The 14,160-nt window shown below is 40.0% G+C and overlaps 1 protein-coding gene across 5 annotated transcripts in view; it reads left to right on the forward strand.

Annotated features, from left to right (window-relative positions):
• The window catches only part of VGLL4 (vestigial like family member 4), a 166,354-nt gene that overhangs the window by 136,820 nt on the left and 15,374 nt on the right, over positions 1–14,160 (forward strand). Inside the window, exon 1 of one of the 5 annotated variants that reach the window (XM_006275502.4) lies at positions 1,517–1,617. The exons of the other annotated variants lie outside the window; for them this stretch is intronic. Within the exon in view, the coding sequence (XP_006275564.1) occupies positions 1,604–1,617 (14 nt within the window). The 5' untranslated portion in view covers positions 1,517–1,603. Of the gene's footprint in view, positions 1–1,516; positions 1,618–14,160 lie in introns of those variants that run through there. 5 annotated transcript variants of the gene reach the window in all.

The following is a 14,160-nucleotide window of genomic DNA, read 5'->3' on the forward strand; positions in this document are numbered from 1 at the left end:
GAGAAAATGGTTTCTCCTGGGACAAATGTGACATCTATGCATAGCCCTTCTGGGCACACAAATAGGGTGATGTTTGAACATCCCTGGAAGGCAATCCTATTCCTCTAATGGTTGTACTTTTATGTGCAAAGGGGATAACAGAATCAGTTGTATGCTTTAGTCAGTTAATTCAGGAGTTGGTTACAGGCTGCCTTTTGAGCATCCACTAGGTGAAACAGAGTTCTGCCTGAAGTGACTTGCTCTAGGTCACATGGAAATCTAAAGCACCTAGGAACAGAGCTCTTGCATTAGGCCGTCTTATTCAGAAGACTTATTCCTTTTCACAAAATGGATCGTTTTACATTGAACAGGTTTTTGTGTATATTTACAGTGGAGTGAAATTTAGCATGGCAGATACCAACCAGATCCAAGCAAGAGGCAAGGAAATAAACTCATTTAAAAGCATACGGTTTCAATATATGGAAACAAAAGTTTTAAACCCACTTCAATTCTTTTAACCTTTATTCCAGATGTTTCTTTCAGTTTGACAGATGTACCATTTACTAGAAAGTTGCACTCTTGAGAATTGGAATGTTATGGACACAGTTGCTATAGACAGTGATTCTGTAAAGGCAGAATTTGGAATAAAGCCTTACACTAACTTCTGGCTGAATAAGTAAATTTTTCTCCCCAAACTAAAAATGCAGGACTGGACAATCTCCTTTCATTTTTTCTCATACTGTAATCTGCAAAAACATGCTAACTTGCTTTAACTCATTCATGCAAAATTGCTGAGTGCTGACTCCCAATAAATGGTGTTATTTTTTAGTGCTAAAGGGTGAAAGATGTTACTTTGGCTCTTTTTAAGACGGGCTAGCTTTCCTACTCAGAAAAGCACTTTCAACCTTCTCCAGAAAGAAACACTTTTCTTCCTCACTTTTGGTACCTGCTTTGAAACCAGTTACTCAAAAATTAACATGGAAAAATCAATAAACACGTCATTTAATGTACTACTTCTAGCACTGGTAATCTTCTTTTTGATATTTTCAAAGAACATTAACTTTGAGAGGAAAGCGTAGACAGACAGACAGATAGATTTTTGCGTGTCTTTTCTGGCCACCCTTTAGAAACTTGAGAGCTGGCTCCCTGTATAATAATGCTGTGAAGTCTGCTACTTTGTTTCTTCAGAAGCCAGGAGGATTCCTACAGTGAACTTCACTAGAGAGCTTCCTATCCTTTGTATGACTTTAAAATAAAAATAAAAAATGAAAAGAGATGCAGAAGTTAAATATGTTTAAACAAAACCTACTGCCTAGTAAAAAAAAAAAAAAAAAATAGTTTTCCTATGAAATACATGTATACCAATGCATTTAAATCTGCAAGATCATAATTACAAATAAATCCTCTAGGAGTGTGTTAAACTTTCTTCACAAACTGTGCAGGGAAAGCTTTATTTTCATCCCGTGGGCAGACCTATGTTCTTGCAACATGGTTTTTCAAAGGACTCTTATTTTGACAAGGCTTGTGCCTGCCCAGTGTTTTGTGCAGGAGACTGCTTGCCAAGTTTGTGAGGCCCAAGGCTTTCTTGTGGGAGGACGCTGGGCTGTCTTCATGGTCTTTGGCAATGATTAAAGTGAGGTTAGTACCAAAAAACCCTTTCATTTTATTCCCTGAACCTTGCTTTTTCAAACCAGATGGCAACCCCATATTTTCAGCTGCAGTTAATTTAAACAGTGAGGCAGCAAGTGCTGTGCAGAGGTCCAGAGTCGATGAGTTGCTCCGGAGGGGCAGAAGTGACTTCCTTCTTAACTGTACATCAGATCCATGTTCCTAACACTGGAGTTTGTTTTACAGAGAGGCCACAACAGTAACTGCAGCTTTCAACTGTTGATAATTAGTCCAGTTTGCACTGTAAGGATTAATATACTCTGAGGCTATTTTTCCCTTAATTAATTTAAGTAACAGTTTCAGGTGAAGTCTGACACATTAAGGGCTACCAGCGTTTATCATGTGACCATCCACAGACCTGTTTGCATATTTATTTGAAAGCAATTGCTGAGTTAGGAGTGCTGTGTGCTTTTCCTTTGAGCTATTCTTCTGGCAGGATTTCCTCCAAAGGGGGTGGGTATGTTTAAGTTTAGTTTTTATCCTTAAAGAAAATTACAAGGGAAATAAAAGGACTTTGCTGCAATTGAAGTCTGAAGGTTCTGACCTCAGTTATTTGACCACTTCCCTCAGTGGAAATTTTGCTTGAATCCTCTGTTCTTTGTAGCTGCCTCAATTTATAATAAATTAGAGAGATGCTATCAATGCTATTTGATAGGAATTAAAAAATCCTTTATATTATCTCTGTAACTACCAAGCTTTAAATAAGCTCTGTGACTGAGATGCCTCTGTCAGACTTCTCATTCATATATAATGTAGTTTAAAAAATTGAGTAGAAATGATTGTATGTACAAAAATTTTACATGCCTGCCTGCTTACTTCATTTGTTTGCTTATTATACATGCCGATATGTGGAGGAATTGGAGTTCACTTGCCTATTTCATTGTATTGGCTTGGGACTGGAGTGCAGAGTACCTATAATTAAAAAATAAAAATAAAAAAATAGAGAGTATATGATAAATTCTGTGACCCATGAAAAAGACTTTCGTTTAACTATCTTGCAAATATCTCAGGACAAGAAAAGAATGTGCTAATTATTACTTAATTTGCTCTTTCATGTGGTATGGATATAGAATTACTGTTAATAAAAATACCATCAAATATTATGGATGAATTGAGGTTGACTCGCATGTCCTGCCAAAATCCAATCCTTGAAGTCATTGTCTACAGAAACTGTGTCTGTAGCTTATGTGGGAACTTTATGTGCACGGCTCATTTCTTGTTTGGTTTACTATCAGCATTGATAAGGAATGCAGCTTCCTGAATTGTACTCTTGCAAATTTCCAGTCAAAACTGTTTTTTAGCATTCATATAAATTAACTATTCATGTGCATTAAAAGCAAGCAATTAACATAACATTTTCATTTTAAAGAAATACTGGTTTTGCTTTATCTGACCAACCATCTTAAAGAAAACATTTCCATAATGAGACAAGTGTTGTGAAGCTGAGACATCCTTTGCTACTAAGCCAGAAGAGTGCTAAATACAAGACTGTCAGTCCAAGGCCAGTGTGGCTACATCTGTTTGAGTATTGTGACCATTTTGTCATTTTCTTTTAATCATGCTGGCCTGATGTTGTAGCCTTGATGCTCCAGGAAATATGGGAGAGACTAGGATTTGCGGGGAATCGCCTTGCTAGTGATTCAGTTCCTTAAACATGAATGTTGTTTAAAAACTCATCATGTACCTTGGAGGGGAGGTATTACTCTCATTTCATACATGAGGTGGCTGAGGCATAAAGGGGAAGTGACTTGACTTTAGAGATGACATTCTGTCATGCAATAGTTTGGCTTGTGTTCAAGAAGCTGTCACTGGGCGACAACCATTTTACCAGCTAGTGCCCTGCCTCTAATTTTACCCTCTTAGACAAAATTAATCAACTCCTAAAAGCATCTATTCAGAAGCCTTTGGCATCTATATATAATGGTGACTGTTAATATAGTTTGCCTCTGACCCAAAAATGGAAACCATCTCCGAGTGTCCAGTCTCCTCCAGTTAACACATGACTGAATTTAATGTCTCTGGTGATTTATATTGGTTTTCAAAGGGAGAAATTCTGTTTGAATATACTTATTATTAACTATCTTTTAAAAATAAGTCTCCTATAATATTCAAGATAATGCAGTTAGCATGTCATCTTTAAAGATACAGCATACTTTCATGTCAGATCCTTGTCTTATTTATTTCTGATTACTTTAAAAGTTGAAGTCCTGGTTTGCAATTTTGGGCCTTTCCAATTTGCAAAAAGTGTTGTTTTTTTTTTTTACTTGTTTGCTTTATAAATATATAGCAAACTAGAGCAAAATATAGAGCAAAACTAGAGAGGTTACTTTCCTTGGAACAGCAATTTAAAGCTGTGGACAGGGGTCAAACTCAAGTTCCCCCTTTTCTTTGTAATATAGGTGGCCCTTCTTGCAGACTGTTCCCTATCACATTAGACCAGGGAAACCAGAAGTGCAGAGTTCCTGGACACATGATCAGGAAGTTCCCCTTTTCCTTTTACTTGACCAGAGACTGGTATAAGATCTGATCATTAATTGCTATTGCTTCTTGAAAGCTCCTGTTCAGAGAGATGAAAGTTGTGGTCAAGCTTTAGCTTCCATCCTGAGGTAATCTGACTAAACTTTAAGGCTACAGGTACTTGAAATTGTACCTGAAATTGAGTTTTGGTGCAGTTTTTCATGTATGCATGTAAATCCTAGAACAGTGATCTCCAACTGTGATCTGCAACCAGCTGCCTGCAAGACCCTCAAATGTTACTTGTGGCTACAGGAAATTAATTTAAAAGTAGGCCTCCACCTCTACAGTACAAGTTGACAGAGAGCATAAAGCAGGGGTAGGCAATGTTTTGTGGCCGGAGTGCCAAACAAACCAGTGTCTACCTTGAAAGGTACCAGAGTGCTGACATGCCAGAGCCCAGAGCAGCTGTTTGCAGCCTCCCGGCTGCAGCCGGCCCATGGAGCCCAGTCTGCTTGTAACAGGGTTTGCAGCAGCTGCTTAGAGCCTGGGCTGGCAGTGGTGTGCCAAGAAAAATGGCCTTGCGTGCCATGCTCAGCACGCGTGCTGGGGGTTGCTGACCCTTGGCGTAAAGTATGATCATGGTCTCTGCATGCTACTTGCTCTATGCTGGTGCCTATGGGCCAGTGAAAGTTGGGTACCACTGTACTAGAGAGTGAGTGTCATGACACTGTCTAGGAAAGATCAGAAAGTGAGCTAAATTTATTAGAATCAGGTTTCCTTCGCTTTATGTGGGTTCTGTATGTGCGAATTTGCTCTTACGCGATGACCGTTTTTATACCAAAAGTTAGTTATATGCGAGGTAAATTCACTCGTATGCGATCTGTGTGGTGGAAACCCGCAGTCAAGTGCTTTGTGCGGTACATTGTGGGAGTGATAAGCACTAAAATATAGTCTCCTTTGTATATCTGTGCTCCTTGCCCATTGTCTGAGACGCGTGTTTTTGTAGTTGCTATAATCCCAGCTGTTTTTATTGCATTTGATAAATTATTTGCCTTTCTTGTTTTTGTTATGAAACTGTTTTCTTAGAGGACGTAGCATACATGCAAATCTGCAATCCGGGATTATAACTGTGAACAGCTAATGAGCTGTTTGTTTCAATGAATAAAGATACAGTAAAATCCCTGATATCCGGCATGAGTGGGGAATGGGGGGTGTCGGTAATGTAAAAATTCTGGTTACTTGAGGGCACAGGGTTTCTGGCGGCATGCAGAGTGGCGGGTGGGGTGGTGGCGGCCACATGCGGAGAGGCGGCAACGCAGCATGGTGAGTGGCAGCGGCGGTGGCCACGAGCAAGCTTTCCCTCCTCCCCTCTCCTTCCCCCCCCCCCCCCCCAGTCCAGCCAGCCGGCCGGAAATTTCAATTACTACAGTGTGCCAGTTAGTAAAATCCCGGATTTTACTATACCCTGAAGTAGCCCCTGCATTACAGTCTAATATGAGAACATATGTACAAGTAATAGGATTACCTCCTTTTCTGTATTTTCTTACTGTGTATAGAAGTATACTGTTCTGTGAAATGTCTATAGACACCCAGTACCATCAAAAGTGGAAGCATGTCCTAAGTGCATGTTCTTAAGATTGAAACTATTAAAAAACCCATACATCTACCCACCAGCTTCCTCTTCTATAACTTGTGCATATTTCATGATCAGATTATAAAATTGAATTTAGCATTCAAGCTGTGAGAACTCTGATGGCCTGTGACTTTCAGAAAACCAAAGCTGTTCTGAAAGACCTGAGGTTTAGTTACTGGACAAGCTTCTGGATGGAAGTTAAAAATCCTGGATGCCTTTATTGACTGTTGTTTTCAGTGTGACACTGCAAATAAAACTAGCCACCTGCCTCTTTCCTTATAAGCACTATTGAATGGGAGAAAACTGGAAGATTTGCCAGCTACAGTACCTTGCTCAAGTTCTTCACAGCTAGTTGGGTCACAAGCTGTGCCTGTAGAAGAGTGCACCAGTAGAAATGCATGCCAAAAAATGCAGGAGGGAGCAGAGCTGCTCAACAGTGCTACAGGAAAATGATTGCAGAAGATCAGTGGTCAGTTCTTTTCCGGGTTGACTTTAAAGGTAGGTGAAGTAGGCACCCACCTACTAGGTAGGGAGAAGTTAGGAACAACAAAGCAAATTTACAAGCATTAACATTTGCCGTCAAGAGTTATTTTCTGTTAAAATTGGCAGTGTTGCAAAACTTGCTGTCAGACAACACACAATTTCTGTTTGGATGAGTCAATTTTTACTTTGTTTAGAAATACATAGCTTGTTTTGTACTTCTATATATGCATAGTTGGCTAGTAGTCCTCAGTAAGGGTATAAATTGTTGTGGCCAACTGTAGCTGAATATCTCAAAAAAAAAAAAAAAGGGAAAGGGAGACCAGCAGTGTAAACAACATTGTGAAAGCAAGTCAAGCACTTGTGAGATATCTGAAATCAATTATCCTGCTTACAGCTGATAGTTGAAGGAACCCAGTAAAGAAACCTAGGGATTTTTAGTGCTGGGTAGAAGCCTGTCCAGTCAAAAAATTAAGTCGCTGTTCTTCAGACCAGAACTCTGGCTTTCTGGGGCTGTGAGGCAGTTGGATTTCTCTGAGCTTGAACATCTAGTTCATTTTAGAAATCTGACCTTTAAGCATGCACAAATTCTTGAAAAGGAAGGATAAATCAAAAACTGGTGACTTAAAACTTGAGATAAGAATAAATATAAGAATATGGGTGTGTAGGAACATGTTTTGGGTTGGGGTGGGGGGCGCTTAATGGTTTCTGCCCTAAATGTATGAACTTAAAACATTCTTCCACTGATGCAGTGGAACCTTCTAGTAATGAATGTTCACACAATCAAACATGCTTGTGTTCCTACTTCTGAAAATAACCTGTAATGAAAGAGTTTTAGTTCTGATCAGTCTGGAGAGCTTTCTTTAGCCAGGAATAATGTTCAGGACTCACTCAAAAAACATATTGAGTAAACTAGGAAAACACGACTAATCATCAGGTCATATGAACAACTATCATATGCAGAGAGACTTAGAAATTAGACTGGAGCAAGATCTTATGATTGATAAAGAAAAACAGTGCCAAATGAATTGGCAAGCTCTTTTAGAAAGGATTTACAATTTGATCAGACTGCATGGAATAGAAAACATTCCTCAAAGTCATTCAGTGAACAAGGTCTGTTCATCCCATATTGAGAGGTTTGGTTTTTGGTTTGTTTGGTTTTTTTTGTTTGTGAAATTTAGCAAATGTGGACTCTGTGGTACAAGATCATCTCAAATTATTCCAAAGGAGTATTACTTGGGCAAGAATATTTTAACTGAAATTATTCATATTTTAGGTATATGACTGATAAGGTTTTGGCACACATGAATCTGTCATACTTGACTATGTCAAGGACATTAATAAACAAGAGCAGATGGCAGTCGTTAGATTTCTTAGTACTACTGCCACCCTAGAAAAGAGGGTAGATATAGCACAAGTTCCACCTATGGTCAACAAAGAGGATATTTGAGTATGGGCTAGATCAGAATTGCTCAAAAGGAGAAATTCATTAATAATGAATTAATTAATTCAGTAATAACACTGAATAGCAAAATAAAACAAGGCAATCTATGCTCTTCTGAGAGAACCAAATTTAATTTTTAGTTTCTACGTATGAAAGAGTAATCTTGCAGCAATAATGTTGATATTCTTAGTCTGTTTTAAAGTTGCCTACTCTTGAGGCTTTTCAGGGTGGAATACTACTAAGCTGTGAAATGGAGTGGCTGCTCAAAATAACAGGGCAAATAGGATTGGCAGGGGAGCTTCTGCAACATGATGAAGGAAAGGGAATATAAATAGTGATACTGGCCATTCATAGTTGGCCTGGCAGTATTTTCATACCCAGACATGGAAAAGGTTTTATTAGCTTTTTTAAAACTTGGTTTCATACTTTTGAGGTTGATTAGTGATTACTTCTGATAATCTGGTTGGCACTTTTAAATGCAGCTATGTAAGTTTGTCTTTTAAATAAAGGTTTCCTTAAAAACTCTAAATTAGTAAGTAACACTGTTATGCATTTTTCTCAGTATGTTGAAATGGCCATTACAGTATGTTGAAATGGCCCCTCCCAGCTGTTACCTGATTGGTGGAGATGTTCCACCAATCTGAAGTGTCCTCCTAGCCTAGCTTGCCGGGCAAAAGCAGCGAGCCCACCACACATTTTATGTTAGTTGAGAAGAATTCCTTTAACAAAAGCTGTTGTCTTTTTTCAAACCTCAAACGTTTTTGAGCAAGCACTGTAGAATCTATTAATGTTCACCATCACTACAGTTACAGATACTGTGTTCTGTGCTGGTAGTGTGCAATTATCAGTAGATGCTGATGGCAATCTTTGTGCATCAGGAATCTGAATCTCATGAAGGGATGCTGAAGCTGCATGTCAAACCTTCAAAATAATGCTCAAATCATGTCAAGCTGCAAATATTAAACTGTCATCAGTTGAATGTGTGATGTTTGTATGAGGAAAAACATTCTGGACACTAGTTAAGTACTCTGAAGTGGATATATTTTCTTTCTGCATCTGAACCATACATTCATAGCCATATTAAGTAAAGGCTATTTCAGCTAAGGAGTGCTGGACATTTGCAGTTTTCCTTAATGTGGAATAAAGTAATACTTCTGGGATCTATTTCTTAAGAAATGGCATGTTAGTAGTGAGCATAAGTAAAACTGTCCCCCCTCTACAGGGCCTCTTTTTTTCCCCTTTCCTTAAACAGTTGGCAGTCAGTTTGTTCCTCTAGGAGGGGTGTGAATTACTACCACTCTGTGCCAATAAACAGAGCAGCAGCATTTAAAGGCTGTACAAAACAAGAACTGGTCAGAACAATGTGCTATAGCACCCTTGAACTGATTCATGCAGAGGACTGAAATTTTGTTTTCAATTAACAATCTTATTATTTAGAACCCAACTAAAGCAGACTTTCATCTAACAGTAAGGATGTATGTGGTTTTGGTCTGACATCCATCTAAGCACATGATGCCTGGTAAGTAGTGGAACCTTGGTTATAACTTATGATTCACTGGGCATAAGCATGGAAAACAATGTCTGTTTTAAGCACTGGGGAAATGTAAGATTTGAGCAATTTGTAGTTTTGCTTAGATTAACCTACCAGTAGGTATATTGGGGAAAGGGGAGAAGGTTGCATCTTTTACTGGTGTGATAACCATTTCTTTTCCTGCCATTTACACTCATGAGGCCAACTGGAGTTGATCTCTTAGTGATGACACACTCATAGTTGCCCACAGTGAAGTTTAAGGCTTGGAAGGACTAGAGGACAGTGAGGAACTGTTTGTGTTTGGTCAGTTAGTATAATTCAAAGAGCATGTATTTAAACAATTTTCTAGTTGTGTAAGATATATGAAGATACTTCTCCCTACTAGTTTTAAAAAATCCTAGATATAAAAAAACGACTGCATTTTAGTGAAATATAATTGTCTTCAGACAGAGTAATTTCAAAGGCCCCTTTGACCAAAGGATAAAGTATTTAAACAAGACTGCAGCAATTTTCCAAAACCCAATTATGTGGGACTTTTAAAACCTATAATCAAAGGAAACATATACAAACTGTACATTAAGTCTTTACACTGAATGGTGTTTTCAAAGAAGTTACTAGCATAATAGCTTTCCTCCTCTTACTACAGATACCAATTTTGAGCAATCATAGAACTATTTTCAGTTTGAGATACTTCTGCTGCTTTTACAAATAGAATTTATATATTCTTTCTAGACTTCCAAATAACTTTCAGTAATGAGAACAATAATCAACCCCTATTTTCCCCCCTGTTCTGGTAAATACTTTGTTTTGTACAAATGCACCATTGAGATAAATAGCTATCTATATCAATATACACATGCACACATGTGCTCATACATTTTTAGATGAGATGATAATGAGGAGGTTTTTGCATAATGTATATTGAAATATTAGGACAGGTTTTATTATTAATTTAGATTTATTTTTTATTAAATACAAAGGTATTTCCAGGTTTTTCCACATTGGTTTAAGTCTAACAACTTATTGTTAATACCAGTGGTACTGAAATATTGGTATATTCTAACACAAGTGGTGCACTCGTTTTACTAGTCCATGTGGTACTGCAAAATTCTGTGCTGGGTTCAAACAAAGATGGCAAGTTTCCTCTGTAAAATTAATGTTTCTCATATTTGTCAGTGCTGGATATATTTTCATGTGAATTATGTGACACAAGTTTTTAAATTCAGTGGCTAAAAGCTGTCTTTGCCCAGAGGTGATCACTCTCACAGTGGAAGAAGTTTTGTGGGCCCACAGAAGGTACCAAGGCATGTCTCCCTTTTTTTTTCTCCCTCCCTCACCCCCCAGCCAAAAAAAATGGATGAGAGTCAGATCAGAGCACCATGGTGCTGCTCTCAACTACCATATTCCCCTAACAAATCCTTTGCCACAGGCAAGTTCACTCTGGAGCCAGGGAGCCAGTTTTTCACTATTTCACAGCTATGTACTATCTCCTTGTCCCTAAAAACTGACATGTATTTGAGATCAATGATGCTCAAATCTTTTTAGCCAGTAGGCTGGATGGGCAGTGTCCAGTCAGTCCATGGGCCAGATCAGGCTGGTGGTCCTAATCTGGTACCTAGGGCAGTCTTAGTGGGACCCCATACAGGTGGGGGGTGGGGGAGTCAGCCTGGCCCCGCAGGGGGAAAGGGAGATTGAGGTAGCCCAAACGTGGCCCTGTGGGTGGCTGAAGGGGATTTGACCCAGCCACATGGGTGGGGAGGAGCCGTGGCCTAATCCTGATCCAGCCATAGGAGGGTAGGGTCATGACCTGGCCCTGATCCAGCTGCAGGGGGTGGGTCACAGCCTATTGTGCTGGTCTTGGGGTTTGGGATCTGGCAGCAGGGGAGGGTGGCTGTATTAATTGCTGTCACTCTCCTGCAGCAAATATCCTGACCCGTGGGGAGCCCCATGGGCTGGAAACCATTGGTCCGTCCTGTTCAGTTTCCAAGGTCCACTGTGCGAATACATCACTCTCTGAGCAGCAATAGTGGATACTTCAGAGGGAGAACATATGACCAGGTGGAAACTAGACCAATCTCCATGCTGTCATATCCTCCCTCGCACCCACCATTATTAACTGATTATTCTGTAATCATTAAATATATTGGTTTTCTTTCACTTGATGAATTTTTATTTAAATTGTTTGAATGCTGCTTTTATTTTAGGAGAAGACTGCTGCAGCAGGAACACTTTGTTTATGCAAGATCAGTGTCTCCTAGGCATGACTTCACCATTATGAACAGGCTGAGCCTGGAAAACTGAACAGAGCCGTGTCTTAATAGTGGCAGAGTGTAGAGAGGCGGAACAGAGCATGTCCAGAATTGTCCACACACTGCTCCTGTCCCACTGCAGCTCCCAGCACTCAAAATGATTCAGTCTCTGATAGTGCTTCTACGTTCGTTATGTTGCAGAATACCCCACTGGAACAGACTTGACCCTTTGGGTCCTTAGGTTAAGCGTCTAAGGCGCTAGCTACCAGCTGAGCTTACCAAGCCACTGAAGGTGTCTTTACATGCGCTCGCTGGTGGGGGAGAGGTGTTTTACTTAGAGTGGTTCTACGGAGCCACTCTAGTTAAAATGCCAACAGAATCTCATGTATTCAGGATTCTGCACTTCAAAATTGCAATGGTGGACACTTTAACTAAAGCTTGTTTGATATGTTTTAGTTAAAGTGCCCTCTCTGCTGTTTTGAAAAGCAGGGATGCTGAATACACGTGACGCTGAACCTGTTGGAATGTTTTATTTAGAATGGTCCAGCAGACTCAGGGTGGATAAAAATCAACAATTGAAAAAAAAAATGGATTTTTTTTATTTAAATCAGATTTTTTTTATTTAATTGCATTTGTTATTTTTTATTAAGATGCTTTAAAAAGATAAATGTATATAAACATAGTTTTAAGATAGGTTAAGGCTCAAAGATATCATCATGGAATAGGGATTATAACTTCTAATTATATACTATTTGAGGCAATATATTCATGTAACCTTTTAGAAAGGTTTTATAAATGGGTCACAACAGGCCATGAACTATATTAGGGGCCCAATCTTATGGGGTTCCCAGAGGCTCCTCTATAGATTAGTAAAGATTAAAGAAACCTTCTCTACCCAATGAGACTCAGTACTCAGTTTAGAAGATCCTATTAAGCATCTCTGTGATGCTTAGTTTCAATTCTCAATCTGTGGATTTGTCTCTCCATAGATAACATCTTATTTGTTAACAGCAGTATATGGAGATTATCTACCCATCAGCCCTCTTGTCTCTCTGCAAGTTTGTGTACCCTTACCTTTTTCTAAAAGTACAAAACTTCAAGAAGTTAAATAAATAAAGGAGATAAAACAAGAAAAATGCACTTGTTGTAGAAGACAGTGATTAAATTAAGGCTTCCTGACCAATGATTTAAATCAAATCCAGACTCGATTAATCGAGTCTGTTCGATCGTCATTTAGGGCACCTATACATGTGCCCAACACCTGCTCCGACATTCTAACAGTTAACTATTAGAATGTTGGAGCAGGCATCATGCATGTGTATAGGTGCCTGAATGACTGTCTCTGTAGGAGGAGCAGAGCAGATATTGATGCACTATGTAAATTGGGTGCTCAACCTTCAGCCTGCAGGCCAAATGCAGCCAACAGAGACATTGCATCTGACCCATGAGGCTTCCCATGGGGTGGGAAACTTGATGGTGGGGGAACAGTGGCCATTAATACAGTCACCCTCCCCCTGACAAATTCCCAAACCACAAGCCCTGCACTGCCAGTCACAGGTGGGCCATGCCCCCTTCTCAATACCTAGATCAGAGTTGGGCCGCTCACTGTGTCCCCCCTCCTGTAGGCTGGTTGTGGGGTCAGACCATGCCCCTTCCCCCATGGGGCCAAGCCACACTGCCTTTCCCTGCAGAACTGTGCCAAGCCCCCTCTCCTCACAGGGCCAGTTTGGGGCTAGACCATGCTCCCCCCACCCCCCCACCACGCACAGGGCTGGTCTGGAGGCAGGCCATGCCCCCTTTCCTCTGTGGAGCCAATCTGGTGGTGGTTCTAATCTGGTACCCAGGGCAGTCATAGTAAAACCCTATCCAGGTGTGGGGACGGGGGGGTCATACTTCCTCCTGCTGCAGGGCTGGGTTGGGGCCAGGGCCATTTTGTGGGTGGCTTACACACCATTTTGGTGTGGGCCATGTTGGGGGTGGGTTACACTCCTACCCTGCTCTATTTGGCCAGGTGGTGCCCACTGCACTTACCCTGGTGCCGGATCAGGACCACCAGCAGGATCTGGCCCACACACAGATGGGGCGCTGCCTATCTGGCCTGCTGGGGAAAAAGGTTGAGCACCACTGGTGTATATCATATGGAGGGAGCTTAATGCTTCATTTGTTTTACTCCACTTGTCTCAAATTGAGAACACTAGAGTGGCACATCATTCCTTTCATGCTGGCAGCTAAGGGCCAACTATCTCTTGCCTGATTTTGCTGTTGGAATCATAATATCATCAGTGCCTTATACAGATATAAAACAGTATGTAAATATATAGACAGAAATTTACATGAATTAAACATATTTGCTTTAATGCAGATAGATGAAAACTTCTGGTGTTCATTTTTGGTATCCTGAACATAATGTGTATTTGATGCAGATATTTAGAAAAAAACTGGGTGCTTTTCCAAGTTTCTCATATCTGATCCAGCTTTGTCTGTCTTGTCAATAAATGCAACATTCTGGCATTGAAATCCCAGCTATGGAGCGGAACTGTTAATCTGTTTGTTTTCACAGCAAAAACAGCTCCTTATGATAAAAAGAGATATTGGCTACTGAGTAGGGACTTATTTCCGTTAAAAATAACAATAATGTAGGAACAAAAAGGTTAAGCCAATGAAATACTGAATTTTCATCAACAGAAAGAATTTGGTTTTACCTCCTTGAAGTCCCAGC

Source organism: Alligator mississippiensis, chromosome 12 (genome assembly GCF_030867095.1).
Source record: "Alligator mississippiensis isolate rAllMis1 chromosome 12, rAllMis1, whole genome shotgun sequence".
NCBI classification, from domain to species: domain Eukaryota; kingdom Metazoa; phylum Chordata; order Crocodylia; family Alligatoridae; genus Alligator; species Alligator mississippiensis.